The sequence below is a fragment of the Pristiophorus japonicus genome, chromosome 2 (genome assembly GCF_044704955.1).
Source record: "Pristiophorus japonicus isolate sPriJap1 chromosome 2, sPriJap1.hap1, whole genome shotgun sequence".
In the NCBI taxonomy this organism is placed as follows: Eukaryota; Metazoa; Chordata; class Chondrichthyes; family Pristiophoridae; genus Pristiophorus; species Pristiophorus japonicus.
The window spans coordinates 259,377,254-259,393,128 of record NC_091978.1 but is presented as its reverse complement, the minus strand read 5'-3'; the positions used below and the strand labels follow the sequence as shown (position 1 = coordinate 259,393,128).

General features: G+C 45.6%; 1 protein-coding gene across 1 annotated transcript in view; it reads left to right on the top strand.

Annotated features, from left to right (window-relative positions):
- egf (epidermal growth factor) overlaps nt 1-15,875 on the top strand; it is a 231,298-nt gene that overhangs the window by 98,772 nt on the left and 116,651 nt on the right. Inside the window, 1 exon segment of the mRNA XM_070861900.1 lies at nt 9,307-9,432. Coding sequence (XP_070718001.1) covers nt 9,307-9,432 — 126 coding nt within the window.

Sequence of the window (15,875 nt, the reverse complement as noted above, 5' to 3'; positions counted from 1 at the left end):
ACAACAACTTCTACAACGGCCAGAGTGACTCACAGCACATGCACCAGTTGTTGTTTCTGAGTTGCCGGCCAGCTCCTGCTGCTGGTTTGTCAACGCTGGAAGTACCTGAGTGTACGGTAACCGGAGTGGGTGAGGGAGAGGCCACGGGGGAGGGTGCAGTCACAGTCACTGGGGGAAGGGGTGGAGGGCTAAACCTAGACACTGTGGGGGGGGCAGGTGTGACCTCAGTCACGGGAAGGGTGTCAGGTGTTTGAATGTGCTTTAATAGTGTGATGTCACATCTGCGGTAATTACATGCACATTTGTTTTGCATTTTCAGTGTATAAGGACAACTAAAAGAGGGCAGTTATAAGTGTCTGGAGTGTCCCCCAGATCGGGGGCCACTTGATTTAACTGTTTAATTTGTTCTCCAATCAAAAGAGTTATAAGGACAACTGTTAAAATATAAGCTGCTAAAAAAAATTGCCTCGCTACATTGCGCAACTGACATTTTCCATCCAGGATACGTTACTGTGCTCCCACCCTGTGTGTTCCAGATTCGGTTTAGGAAACCCTACATTAACCTCAAATTATGGGCCAATACCATCTTTGGTCTGCCATTAAATGTTTTTAATAGGTTGGACAGTTTAATGAGGCATCCCATACCCCACTAATTAGTACAATAAATACTGACATATATGCAGCATTCTAAATGAAATTAAATGAATGTCTGACTCAGCAAAGAGTAGGCATCTATGGGTTTCAGACAGTGAAGTTAAAAATAAATCTGTGAAAGAGGAGCTGGGTGAAGAAATAGGCTAAAAAAAACTAAAATGAAATTTTCTTCTTCCTATGTCCTTACATTATGCAGATGATGTATTATTCATTTGATGACCCTGATTATTTCTGTTGAACTTGGTGCTCAGTGCCTTGGGAACATCAGGTATGCATTGGGAACATTTCTTCCTGGGTCTACCCTGTAAATAGACATACCACAAGAGGCAATCGAGGCTGATCACATCAGTAATTTTAAGAGGGAACTGGGCAGGCATTTAGTGAAAAGAACAACTGAGGCTGGAATTTTATGGGGTACGTGCTGGCATGATCGGATGGTGGGAAATTTGAAACAAGTTGGAGCGGGTCGACAACCCACCGTCATCCTGCCCCAACGTGCCTTTCCCTCAGGCGCGTTTGCCTATTCGGTAGCGACTCGAATGGCAGAGGCGGATGAGTTAATTTAAATCATTATCACCTTGTTGTCAGACCCTTAAATGCCTTTTTTTAGCTTATCTTTTAAATTTTCCAGGCTGCCCACGGGAATCACGCAACTCGGGAGCCACGTCTGTCAGCCTGAGGTAGGAGTTGAGTGGTCATTCCTCCAGTTGATTAGATGACAGCATGTCATGTATTATAAAACCTCCCACCTCACAGCCGATCACTTTCCTCAGGCAGAAGCTGTTCCTGACAGCATTGCCAGCACAGATTTAGTTTTGCAGATGCAAAGTCGCCATATAGTCTCACCTCATTGGTACAACCTATCTCACCATTAACTGATTTCTTCTCTGATCTCTACTTGACCTGCCATCTATTCCATCAGCATGGGTGTCGTTTATATTGTCTCACCTTGGTCCTCAGAATTGGACCAAAATGAGCACCAACACCAGCAGCACCGGCACACCAGCAGCACCAACAACACCACCACCAACCTTCTCCTCAATGACCTGATGCACCTCAGTACAGAGGGAATCAGCGCAGGGCTACACCACACCAGAGACAGTACCTCCAACGCAGGGTATACAGGCAGAGGATGAGCTTCCCAACATGACTCAGCAACAGTGCCAAAGGAGGCTCAGGTTCTTGTGCCAGGTCGTTGCAGAAATTTGCACATTGCTGGAGCAAGACCTGCAGCCCAGAGGAGAGGGTGGACATGCCTTACCAGTGGCTGTCAAAGTCACCAGCACCCTTAACTTCTTCACCTCAGGCTCCTTCCAGGCATCTGCAGCAGACATTTGTGTCATCTTGCAGTCGGCCGCCCACAGATACATCACACAGATCACCGATGCCCTCTTTGACAAGTCAGCTAATTATATCAATTATATCAACTTTGGCACTGATGAAGCCAGTGTTACTGAGTGGGCGCTTGGCTTTGCCACTCTGGCTGGCTTCCCACGGGTGCAGGGCATCATCAAATGCACACATGTGGACATCAGGGCACCTCATCATAGCCCAGGAGTCTTTGCCAACCGCAAGGGCTTCCACTCCCTCAATGTGCAGCTTGTCTGCAATCATAGAAAGATCATGAATGTGTGCCAAATTCCTGGCAGCTGCCATGACTCTTTCATCCTGCACCAGTCCACCCTACCTCAGCTCTTCGCTCCTCCAAACAGACTTTCCTGCTGGCTGCTTGGAGACAAGGGCTATCCACTGAAGACGTGGCTGATGACACCCCTGAGGAGGCCAAGTACTGAGGCCCAAGAGAAATATAATGAAAGCCACATTTCCACCAGATGTGTCATAGAACAGACTATAGGTGTTATATATGTAAACTTGTATTTACTCTGTACAGAGGGCTCGTCCCCTGGAGTCCCATAATCCCTTGGGAGCACAGGTATTTAAGGAGGCTTCACAGGTTGGAGAAGCACTCTGGAGACCTGCAATAAAAGATTAAGGTCACACTTTACTTTGAGCTCACATTGTTCAGTCTGACCCTTTCTCCATACACAACAACTGGCGACGAGATACAGATGCAGAGAACAGTGGGCGTCCTGGAGAAATTCTCGGAGGGAGATGTTTGGGAAACTTTTGTGGAGCGACTCGACCAATATTTTGTGGCCAATGAGTTAGATGGGGAAGAGAACACTGCCAAACGAAGGGCGATCCTCCTCACCGTCTGTGGGGCACCAACGTATGGCCTCATGAAGAATCTGCTCACTCCAGCGAAACCCATGGACAAATTGTACGACGATTTGTGCACACTGGTCCGAGAGCATTTGAACCCAAAGGAAAGCACTCTGATGGCGAGGTACCGGTTCTACACTTACAAAAGGACTGAAGGCCAGGAAGTGGCGAGTTATGTCGCCGAGCTAAGACACCTTGCAGGACATTGCGAATTTGAAGGACATTTGGAGCATATGCTCAGAGACTTTTTCGTACTTGGCATTGGCCACGAAACCATACTTCATAAACTTTTGACTGTAGAGACCCCAACCTTGAGTAAGGCCATAGTGATAGCCCAGGCATTCATTGCCACCAGTGACAATATAAAGCAAATCTCTCAGCACACAAGTGCTGCTACAAGTACTGTGAACAAAGTGATGTTGTTTTCGAATCGTAACGTACAGGGCAGGACTCACATACCTGCAGCTACATGTCCGCAGATGTCTCAGAGTCCACCATCAAGGGTGATGAATGCAAGGCCATTAACACTTTGTTGGCGATGCAGGGGTGATCATCAGTTCCATTCATGCCGATTCAAAGGATACGTTTGCAAGGGCTGTGGAACAATGGGACACCTCCAACGAGTGTGCAGGCGAGCTGCAAAGCCTGTTAAACCTGCAAACCACCATGTTGCAGAGGAGGACAGATCCACAGAGGATCACGACAAAACAGAGCCTCAAATTGAGGAGGCAGAGGTACATGGGGTGCATACATTCACCACGAATTGTCCCCCGATAATGCTGAATGTTGAACGAAATGGACTCCCAGTGTCAATAGAGCTGGACACAGGTGCGAGCCAGTCCATTATGGGCAAAAAGACTTTCGAAAGGTTGTGATACAACAAGGCCTCAAGGCCAGTCTTAACTCCAGTTCGCACGAAACTGAGAACTTACACGAAAGAACTGGTTCCTGTAATCAGCAGTGCTACCGTAAAGGTTTCCTATGATGGAGCAGTGCACAAGCTACCACGCTGGGTGGTACAGGCGATGGTCCCACGCTGCTCGGCAGGAGCTGGCTGGGAAAAATACGCTGGAACTGGGACGATGTTCGAGCGCTATCGCCCGCTGACGACACTTCGTGTGCCCAGGTCATAAACAAATTTCCTTCCATGTTCGAACCAGGCATTGGGAAATTCCAAGGAGCAAACGTGTAGATCCACCTAATTCCGGGGGCGTGACCCATCCATCACAAGGCGAGAGCAGTACTGTACACGATGAGAGAAAGGGTAGAGATCGAGCTAGACCGGCTGCAAAGAGAGGGCATAATTTCCCCGATTGAGTTCAACGAGTGGGCCAGTCCTATCGTCCCAGTCCTCGAGGGAGATGGCACCGTCAGAATCTGTGGCGATTACAAAGTAACTATCAATTGTTTCTCCCTGCAGGACCAATACCCACTACCAAAAGCCGACAACCTCTTTGCAATGCTGGTGGAAGAAAAGATGTTCATGAAGCTGGATCTGACTTCGGCCTACATGACGCAGGAACCAGAGAAATCATCGAAGGCCTCACCTGCATCAACACGCACAAAGGTCTTTTTGTTTATAACAGATGCCCGTTTGGAATCCGATCGGTGGCGGTGATATTCCAGAGAAACATGGAAAGCTTACTGAAGTCAGTCCCGCACACTGTGGTCTTCCAGAACGACATCTTGGTCACAGGTCGGAACACAGTCAAGTATCTGCAGAACCTGAAGGAGGTTTTTATTCGACTCAACCGCGTGGGGGTCAGGTTAAAACGCTCGAAGTGCATTTTCCTGGCGCCTAAAGTGGAATTCCTGGGAAGGAGGGTTGCGGCGGACGGCATCAGATCCACCAACGCGAAGACGGAGGCAATCGAGAATGCACCGAGGCCACAGAACGTGACGGAGCTGCGGTCATTTCTGGGACTCCTGAACTACTTTGGTAACTTCTTACCGGGTCTCAGCACACTGTTAAAACCACTGCATGTCTTACTACGAAAAGGGGACGAATGGGTTTGGGGCAAAAGCCAAGAAAATGCCTTTATCAAAGCGAGAAAATGGTTTTGCTCAAACAAATTGCTTGTGTTGTATGATCCATGTAAGCATTTGGTACTAGCATGTGTTGCGTCGTCATATGGCGTCGGGTGTGTATTGCAACAAGCTAATGATTTCGGGAAACTGCAATCGGTTGCTTATGCATCCAGGAGACTGTCTAAGACTGAGAGAGCCTAGACCATGATCGGGAAAGAAGCGTTAGCGTGTGTTTATTGGGTAAAGAAAATGCATCAATACCTGTTTGGGCTAAAATTCGAATTGGAAACTGACCATAAACCACTGATATCCCTATTTTCCGAGAGCAAAAGGATAAATACCAACACATCGGCCCACATCCAGAGATGGGCGCTCACATTGTTCGCATACAACTATGCCATCTGCCACAGGCCAAGCACAGAAAACTGCACCGATGCTCTCAGGAGGCTGCCATTGCCCACCACGGGAGTGGAAATGGCGCAGCCCGCAGATCTAGCCATGGTTATGGATGCATTTGAGAGTGAGCAATCACCTGTCACTGCCCAGCAGATCAAAACCTGGACAAGACAGGACACCTTATTATCTCTTGTCAAAAGCTGTGTGCTTCACGGGAGCTGGTCCAGTGTCCCAGTGGAAATGCAGGAAGAGCTAACGCCGTTCCAGCGGCGCAAAGATGAAATGACAATACAGGCAGACTGCCTTCTGTGGGGCAGTCGAGTCGTGGTCCCCAAGAAGGGCAGAGACACCTTCATCAATGACCTCCACAGTACCCACCCAGGCATCATAATGATGAAAGTGATAGCCAGATCCCACGTGTGGTCGCCTGGTATCGATGCATTCATAGATGTAATACATGCTTGCAGTTAAGCAATGTACCCAGGGAGGCGTCACTAAGTTCATGGTCTTAGCCCTCCAAACCGTGGTCTAGGGTACGCATCGACTATGCAGGCCCGTTCTTGGGTAAAATGTTCCTTGTGTTTGTAGATGCGTATTCCAAGTGGATTATATGTGAGATAATGTTGGCTAGCACGTCCGCTGCCACTACTGAAAGCCTGCGGGCCATGTTTGCCACACATGGCCTGCCCGATGTCCTGGTGAGTGACAACGGGCCATGTTTTACTAGTGCTGAGTTGAAAGAATTCATGACTCATAACGGGATCAAGCATGTCACATCTGCCCCGTTTAAACCAGCGTCCAATGGTCAGGCAGAGAGAGCAGTGCAAACCATCAAGTAAGGCTTGAAGAGGGTAACTGAAGGCTCACTGCAGACTCGCCTATCCTGAGTCCTGCTTAGCTACCGCACGAGTCCACACTCACTCACTGGGATCCCACGTGCTGAACTGCTCAAGAAAAGAGCACTTAAGACAAGGCTCTTGTTAGTTCACCCTGATCTACATGAACAGGTAGAGAGCAGGCGGTTTCAACAAAGTGCATACTATGATAGCGCAAATGTGTCACGCGAGATTGAAATCAATGATCCTCTATTTGTATTAAATTATGGACAAGGTCCCAAGTGGCTTCCCAGCACTGTCGTTGCCAAAGAGGGGAGCAGGGTGTTTTGGGTCAAACTTTCAAATGGACTCATTCACCGGAAACGCTTGGACCAAATCAAACTCAGATTCACGGACTATCCTGAGCAACCCACCTTGGACCCTACCTTTTTTGATCCCCCAACATACACACCAGTGGAAACCGGCACCACGATTGACCACAAAGCAGAACCCATCATCCACAGCAGCCCAGCGATTGCCCAACAAATGATTCAACAACACCAGCTTTCACACCGAGACGATCAAGAAGTGCCCCAGATCGACTCACATTGTAAATAGTTACTATTGACTTTGGCGGGGGTGGGGGGGTGGGGGGGGAGTGTTGTTATACATTTAAACTTGTATTTACTTTGTACAGCCACCAGAGGGCTCATCCCCTGGAGTCCCAAGGGATCCCATAATCCCTTGGGAGCACAGGTATTTAAAGAGGCTTCACAGGTTGGAGAGGCACTCTGGAGACCTGCAATAAAAGACTAAGGTCACACTTCACTTTGAGCTCAGTGTTCAGTCTGACTCTTTCTCCATACACAACAATAGGCATGCTGAAAATGCACTTAAGATGCCTTGACAGATCTGGACGAGCCCTTCAGTACACACCAGCCAGGGTCTCCAGAATCATCGTGGTCATTTGTACCCTGCACAATATAGTGTCGCAGCGAGGATTAGCGCTGCATGAAGGACAAGGCACTGAGCGCGTAGCCTCTTCAGAGGAGGAGGAGGAGCATCCGCTGGAAGACGAGGAGGGGCAGTAGCTGGTGGAACCTGCTACACCTTTAGAGAAAGCCTGCCGGTAGCACATACTGGAATTTGGGGTGGCAATGCCAAATGGCCTCCGTGTGTGTTAGTAGTATGATTGCATTAGGATGAGGGTGAATGCAAGGGGTGGCTAGTAAGATGGGGATGTGATAATATAGATGGAGAGAGAGGGATGGGTGGACATGCAAGATGGTTTGCTGTGTGTAATGATGTGCAGGAGTAGGGTTGGGAAGGCAGAGTGATGGGGATGTGATGAGAGGCACAGCAAGATGAAGTTGAGTGTGGCTTTGCACTCACCTTTCTTGATCTCATCATCATTGTAGGCGGTACCTCGAATGAGGATGTCCTGCTTCCACATCAAAAGGGATGAGTTCATAGATGTTTTAGTGAAGGACCCGGTATTCCAGTCCTGTACTCCAGGGATGGAAGAAGCCTGTGCTTGGATTATTTTAACGTGTGATGATTGTTGTACATCAGCCACCGCATGGGCTTGACAGAGCTAGACTTTTATCCAGTGGTAAGGCTAAACCAGGACTACAGGAGACCTGCTCTGCTGCACGGACCTAGTGCGCACACATATCGCAGTGTGGGCAGGCCCGTGCTGCCCCTGGGCCCTCGGCTCTTCTGGGCCCCGCACCCTCATTTGCCGCACCTCCGCCACGATCTCTCGCCGCTGCTCCGCCACAAACATTCGCCGCACTTCCGCCACGATCTCTCACCAGATCTCCGCACCAAACATTTGCCATACCTTCGCCACAATCTCTCACCACTCATCTCTTGTCACATATCAGCCATGATCTCTCACCGCTCTTCTGCCTCAATCATTCGCCGCACCTCCGCCACGATCTCTTGCTGCTCATCCGCCCCGACATTCCTGCTGTGCCTGGGCCCCACCGATGTTTCTGCCCACGCTCTAACCGGCGACCTGAGCCTTGATGACATCACCCAGTCGCCCACCTCGAATTCGTCGCACACTTGGGACGATTCGTGCTGAAAGTTGTAGTGGCAGCTCTTTATACTCCTGACCTGCGGTGGTGTCCTCTCACAGGTCAAGGTAGCCCACAATGTTCTAATTTCCTGATCTAATGAGATAATTTAACGTTTCTGGCACTACACCCACATCCTCCTGAACATATGCTTGCTGTTCACCTCCTCTGCAATTTGGAGCCAGGTCTCTTCCGCCCACTCAAAGGGAAGAGGACCTCCCTGCATGCTCTGACTCCCTCCACAAACATATGGAGAGAGTCATCGGAGAACCTGGGTGCAGCCTCTGTGCAGTCATGTCTCCAAGTGTTTGGAGCAATGAAAACCTACAGTGTAGTGACTGCACACTCCTAGATGAACCTTCAAATGCAATGTGGCCATGGCTCCTTTAAATATTCCAGCTGAAAATGTGTCATCGATGATGTCATCAGACTTGCACCATTTAATTGGGCCGGGTAATGCGCAGGGCGGGCTTAATAGGCCCCATTAGCGCAAAGTCATTTTCTGCAGTGGGATGCAAGAAAAATAAGGGTTGCGGCCCACCACTCCAACTGCCCGCACCCGACCCACCCAGGTAAGGAATATTCTAGCCTGAGGGATTATAGGTAGTGAACTATGCTTTTAAACTCTGGCCTTTTCTAGTTCTTGTACATTCTTATATACCCAAGACTGTGACTTCACCCACATCTCCCTACCTCTTTCAATCTAGTTAACAAATTATCTGTTGGAGATTCTAGATGTGTAAAGCCAGTTGAGATTACATACTAATTTCCTCAATAGTAGCATCATGGTAATTGTTATAAATATATTAAATGTAAATAAATGACTGATGAGGGAATTTTGGAGTAGGGTTAGTTTCTGGTGCAGCAAAATTCTACTTGTCAGAAAACAGTGTTGTTTCACTCATCAGATACCTCTTCTATTTCCTTGTAAAATAAAATGCTATCTCATGCCCAGCTATTTTAAGTATATTAATCTGTATCAGACATCATTAGAGCAGAAATATATTTTCTAAAGAGAACCCTGTTGACAAAAAAGCCAGACAAACAATGAATGGTGTGCTTTGTTATAAGTTATGAATGATTCCATGACCAATTTAGTATTTTTTCAGGTTGTGCTGCACCAGATAATGGTGGCTGTAGCCAGATCTGTGCACTGCACAATCCAGTGTCTTGGGATTGCGAGTGTCTGCCCGGTTATCAACTACAACTTGATGGACAGCACTGCAGTGCCGCAGGTCAGTATTAATGCCTGATGTTTGACAGTGTTAATAAATCATGTCTTCTTGATTTTGAACATATCACATAAACTTTAATAGGGAAGGAAAGACTTTGGGGAAGTTCTTTTAATTCAAAGTACTCTCCCAATAACTATGTAATAAAAAATCAAGTTACAGATTTTAAGAATAATTTTACACATTCCAACCATAGCGTGGAACTTTGCCCACTGGGAACACATATCGAGAATTAATTTCAATGGACAGAAAATTATGGAGGGCACATGCCCAAATTCCAATATCTGCGACCGGCAGACAAAACTCCGATTTGTAAAACGATCTTTGTGTTTGTTACTTATTTTTTTAAAGTCTAATTTCCTTGCCCCAGTAGATACCTTTTTTTTTCTGAGTCTCCTTCCTTCCACTGTCCCATGTCCAAGGGTGGCTCCACTCAGTTTTCGGGTGCTTGCAGCTTCAGAGTAGCATAGAATCTGATTCTGTGAAAACACACCACTGGCAAAAGTATCCAGCATAACAAACTGGCAGGTCTCCACTAACTTTCAAAACCTTTGTTTCTGTGAATCATAAACTTGCATCTAAAGTGGAATAAGTTTTAAATTACACCATGTGACCTTTAGCATTTGAACTCTCAGCACTTTTTGTCGGTTATACCATGTTCAGTTATTTAAGAGCTATCAACTGGTTATTTTAAACAGATAAATGCCTCAGTTAGAACAGTGAACAAAGGAACATACTATGAAGGCTTTAGACAGAAGCAACTAGAGACCTATTAGTTTTACTTTAATTGCACATAAAATAGTAGAATTGATTATCAGAAGGAAACTTGAGGAGAATATCTGTACAGCAACCTAGTAAATAGCATTTGACATGGCTTTAGAATGGGAAGATCCTATCCTTGCCATCTTTGAGGAAATGATTGTGTCGGTGATCTCTAGAAAACCCTACAACATTCCAAAAGGCAATTTGATGAAGTTCCACCTGAAAGTCTACTAGTTGAGCTCAAGGCTTACGGTAAAACTTGGGAATGGATGGGAAGTTAGCTGAAGAGTAGAAGACAACAAGTACTAGTGACAGGAGTCAGAGAAGAATGAACCATCCATGGCTAACTAATGAAGTAAAGGATGGTATCAAATTGAAAAACAAAGGCACACAATGTTGCGAAGAACAGTGGAAGGCCAAAGGTTTGGGAATTTTTTAGAAACCAGCAAAGGACGATTAAAAAAATGATAGAGAGAAGATAGTTTATGAGAGTAAACGAGCAAGAAATATAAAAACAGACAGTAAGAGCGTCGACAGGTATATAAAAAGGAAGAGAGTTGCTAAAGTAAACGTTGGTCCCTTAGAGGATGAGACTGGGGAATTAATAATGGGAAACAGGGAAATGGCAGAGACTTTGAACAAATATTTTGTATCGGTCTTTATGGTAGAAGACACTAAAAATTGATAATCGAGGGGCTATTGAGGGGGGAGGGATTTAAATAATCACTATCACTAGAGAAAAAGTACAAGACAAACTAATGGGACTAAAGGTGGACAAGTCCCCTGGATCTGATGGCCTGCAGCATAGGGTCTTAAAAGAAGTGTCTGCAGAGATAGTGGATGCATTGGTTGCAGCCTACCAAAATTCCCTGGATTCTGGAGAAGTCCCTGCAGATTGGAAAACCATAAATGTAACCTCCCTATTTAAGAAATGAGGGAGACAGAAAGCAGGAATCTATAGACCAGTTAGCCTAACATCTGATTAGGAAAATGCTGGAGTCCATTAGTAAGAATGGAGTAGCAGGACATTTAGAAAATCATAATGCAGTCAAGCAGATTCAGCATGGCTTTATGAAAGGGAAATCATGTTTGACAAATTTTCTGCAGGATGTTAGGAGCAGGGTGGATAAAGGAGAACCCGTAGCTGTCGTGTATTTTGGATTTCCAGAAGGCATTTGATAAGGTGTCACATAAAAGGTTACTGCACAAGATAAGAGCTCATGGGGTTGGGGTAATATATTAGCATGGATAGAGGATTGGCTAACTAACAGAAAACAGAGAGTTGGAATAAATGTCACATTTTCAGGTTAGCAAACTGCCACTAGTGGGGTGCCACAGGGATCAGTGTTGGGGCCTCAACTATTTACAATCTATATTAATGACTTGGATAAAGGGACCGAGTGTAATGTAGCCAAATTTGCTGATAATACAAAGATAGGTTGGAAAGCCTGTTGTGAGGAGGATGCAAAGAATCTGCAAAGGGATATAGATTGGCTAAGTAGTGGGCAAAAATTTGGCAGATGGAGTATAATGTGGGAAAATGTGAAGTGATCCACTTTATTAGGAAAAAGAAAAAAGCAAATTATTATTTAAATGAAGATAGATTACAAAATGCTGCGGCACAGAGGGATCTGTGGGTTCTTGTTCATGAAACGGAAAAAGTAAGCATGCAGGTACAGCAAGTAATTAAGAAGGCAAATGGAATGTTGGCCTTTATTGCAAGGGGGGTGGAATATAAAAGTAGGGAAGTCTTGCTACAACTGTATAGGGCGTTGGTGAACCCACACCTGGAGTACTGCGTACAGTTTTGGTCTCCTCATTTAAGGAGGGACAGACTTGCATTGGAGGTAGTTCAGAGAAGGTTCACCAGCTTGATTCTTGAGATGAAGGGGTTGTCATATGAAGAAAGATTGAACAGGTTAGGCCTATACTCATTGGTGTTTAGAAGACTGGGAGATGATAATAAAGAACATAAGAAATAGGAACAGGAGTAGACCATACGGCCCCTCGAGCCTGCTCCGACATTCAATAAGTTCATGGCTGATCTGATCATGGACTCAGCTCCACTTCCCCGCCTGCTCCCCATAACCCCTTATTCCCTTATCGTTTAAGAAACTGTCTATTTCTGTCTTAAATTTATTCAATGTCCCAGCTTCCACAGCTCTCTGAGGCAGCAAATTCCACAGATTTACAACCCTCTGAGAGAAGAAATTTCTCCTCATCTGTGTTTTAAATGGGCAGCCCCTTATTCTAAGATCATACCCTCTAGTTCTAGTCTCCCCCATCAGTGGAAACACCCTATCTGCATCCACCTTGTCAAACCCCCTGATAATCTTATATGTTTCGATAAGATCACCTCTCATTCTTCTGAATTTCAATGAGTAGAGGCCCAACCTACTCAGCTTTTCCTCATAAGTCAACCCCCTCATCCCCGGAATCAACCTAGTGAACCTTCTCTGAACTGCCTCCACATCAAGTATATCCTTTCATAAATATGGAAACCAAAACTGCACGCAGTATTCCAGATGTGGCCTCACAAATACCTTATATAGCTGTAGTAAGAATTCCCTGCTTTTATACTCCATCACCTTTGCAATAAAGGCCAAGATTCCATTGGCCTTCCTGATCAATTGTTGTACCTGCAAACTATCCTTTTGTGTTTCATGCACAAGTACCCCCAGGTCCTGTTATACTGCGGCACTTTGCAATCTTTCTCCATTTAAATAATAACTTGCTCTTTGATTTTTTTCTGCCAAAGTGCATGACCTCACACTTTCCGACATTATATTCCATCTGCCAAATTTTTGCCCACTCACTTAGCTTGTCTATGTCCTTTTGCAGATTTTTTGTGTCCTCCTCACACATTGCTTTTCCTTCCATCTTTGTATCATCAGCAAACTTGGCTACGTTATATTCAGTCCCTTCTTCCAAGTCGTTAATATAGATTGTAAATAGATGGGGTCTCAGCACTGATCCCTGCGGCACTCCACTAGTTACTGGTTGCCAACCAGAGAATGAACCATTTATCCCGACTCTCTGTTTTCTGTTAGTTAGCCAATCCTCTATCCATGCTAATATATTACCCCCAACCCCGTGAGCTTTTATCTTGTGCAGTAACCTTTTATGTGGCACCTTGTCACATGCCTTCTGGAAGTCCAAATACACCACATCAACTGGTTCCCCTTTATCTAACCTGTTTGTTACATCCTCAAAGAATTCCAGCAAATTTGGCAAACATGACTTCCCCTTCATAAATCCATGCTGACTCTGCCTGACCGAATTTTGCTTTTCCAAATGTCCTGCTATTGCTCCTTTAATAATGGACTCCAACATTTTCCCAACCACAGATGTTAGGCTAACAGGTCTATAGTTTCCTGCTTTTTTCTGTCTCCTTTTTTAAATGGGGGCGTTACATTTGCAGTTTTCCTTATTAAAATGCATATGATTCTGAGGGGGATTGACAGGGTAGCGGCAGAGAGGATGTTTTCCCCTGTGAGGGAATCTAGAATTATGGGGCATAGTTTCAGAATAAGGGGGTCACCCATTTAAAATGGAAGTGAGGAAGAATTTCTTCCCTCAGAGGATCATGAATCTTTGGAATTCTCTACCCCAGAGAGCTGTGGAGGCTGGGTCATTGAATATATTTAAGGTGGAGATAGACAGATTTTGAAAGATAAGGGAGTCAAGCGTTATGTTGAGGGCAGGGAAGTGGAGTTGAGGCCAAAATCAGATCAGCCATGATCTTACTGAATGGTGGAGCAGGCTCAAAAGGCCAAATGACCTATTCCTGCTCCTATTTCTTATGTTCTTGTATTCTTATGTTAGAATGGGGAGAAGTATTGAGTGGGGGTAACCCAGGGCTTAGTGTTGGGACAACTATTGTTTCTAATTGATATCAATGACTTAGGTTCAGAGACTAAATGCAAATTGATTAAATTTGCAGATGATAGGAGTGGCAGTGGAATCGAAGGACGCAGCCCAGAAATTACAGAATGAGATCAACAAAATATGTATATGATGGCAGATAAAATTTAATGCTGAAAAATATAAAGTACAACACATGGGGAGAAAACATTACTTCTTAGGCATGAAATCACACCTTGGTCTCTCTGCCTACTCCTTTGACTCATTCTCCTCCTTTGAGTACCACTTGTACCACTGCTCTCAGCTCTCTTTTAATATCCCTGTTGCCTACTGTACCCCAAGCCCCACCACATAGTTCTCACCAAGATATCTTCCTCCCCTTCCTTCTCTTCTCTGAATTTAATGACCTTCTGTCCTCCCTCAACCTTTCCCACCATATCTACTCTCCTACCCATATACATGGCCAACCTCTCGATCTTGCCATCACCTGTAGCCTCTCTGCTTCACTGATCTCGATCACTGACATGGTTATCTCCAATCACTCTCTCTTGTATAGCTCAACACCCACATCCACCTACCCCTTTCAACCTTTTCCTTCAGTGTCTATCCCTGGATTAAAAACTCTCCCCCAAGTCACTTACAACTAATTTTCAAACTCCAAACTGTCTAGCTTTTGGCCCTCCATTTACCACAATACATCAGCAGCTATCAATTTTACTCACAAACTCCTTCATGCCCACATTTGATGTTTTTGTCCCTGGTATTGCCCGATCTTCACTCCCTCATGTCCAATTAGTACATTTTAAGCATATCTGGCATTTACCTGACAAGGTGGAAAACTGCCTAGATACGTCTTGTCGACAAAAAGCAGAATAAATCCAGCCCAACCAATTACCGCTCCATCAGTGTACTCTCAATCATCAGCAAAGTGATGGAATGTGCGTCAACAGTGCTATCAGGCGGCACTTACTCACCAATAATCATCTCACCACTGCTCAGTTTGGGTTCTGCCAGGACCAGTCAGCTCCAGACCTCATTACAGCCTTGGTTCAAACATGGACAAAAGAGCTGAATTCCAGAGATGAGGTGAAAGTCTGGCATCAAGGAGATTTAGTAAAATTGAAGTCAATGGGAATCAGGGGGAAAACTCTCCACTGGCTGGAGTCATACCTAGCATAAAGGAAGATGGTTTGGTTGTTGGAGGCCAATCATCGCAGCCCCAGGACATCACTGCAAGAGTTCCTCAAGGTGGTGCCAGTTTCATCAATGACCTTCCCTCCATCACAAGGTCAGAAGTGGGGATGTTCGCTGATGATTGCACAGTGTTCAGTTCCATTCACAACTCCTCAGATAATGAAGCATCCATGCCCGAATGCAGTAAGCCCTGGATGACATTCAGACTTGGGCTGATAAGTGGCAAGTAACATTCGCGCCACACAAGTGCCAGGCAATGATCATCTCCAAAAAGTAAAAGTCTAATCAATGCCCTTGACATTCAATGGCATTACATCACCAAATCCCCCACCATCAATATCCAGAAACTTAACTTGACCAGAAAAATAAAAATTGTAGCTACAAGAGCAGGTCAGAGGCTGGGTATTCTGTGGTGTGTGTCTCCCCTCTTGACTCTCCAAAGCCTTTCCACCATTTACAAGGCACAAATCAGGAGTGTGATGGACTATCCTCCACTTGCCTGGATGGGTGCATCGTCAAGAACACTCAAGAAGTTTGACACCATCCAGACAGGCCCCCATCCATCACTTTAAACATTCACTCTCTGCACCACCGACGTACCATGGCTGCAGTGTGTACCATCTACA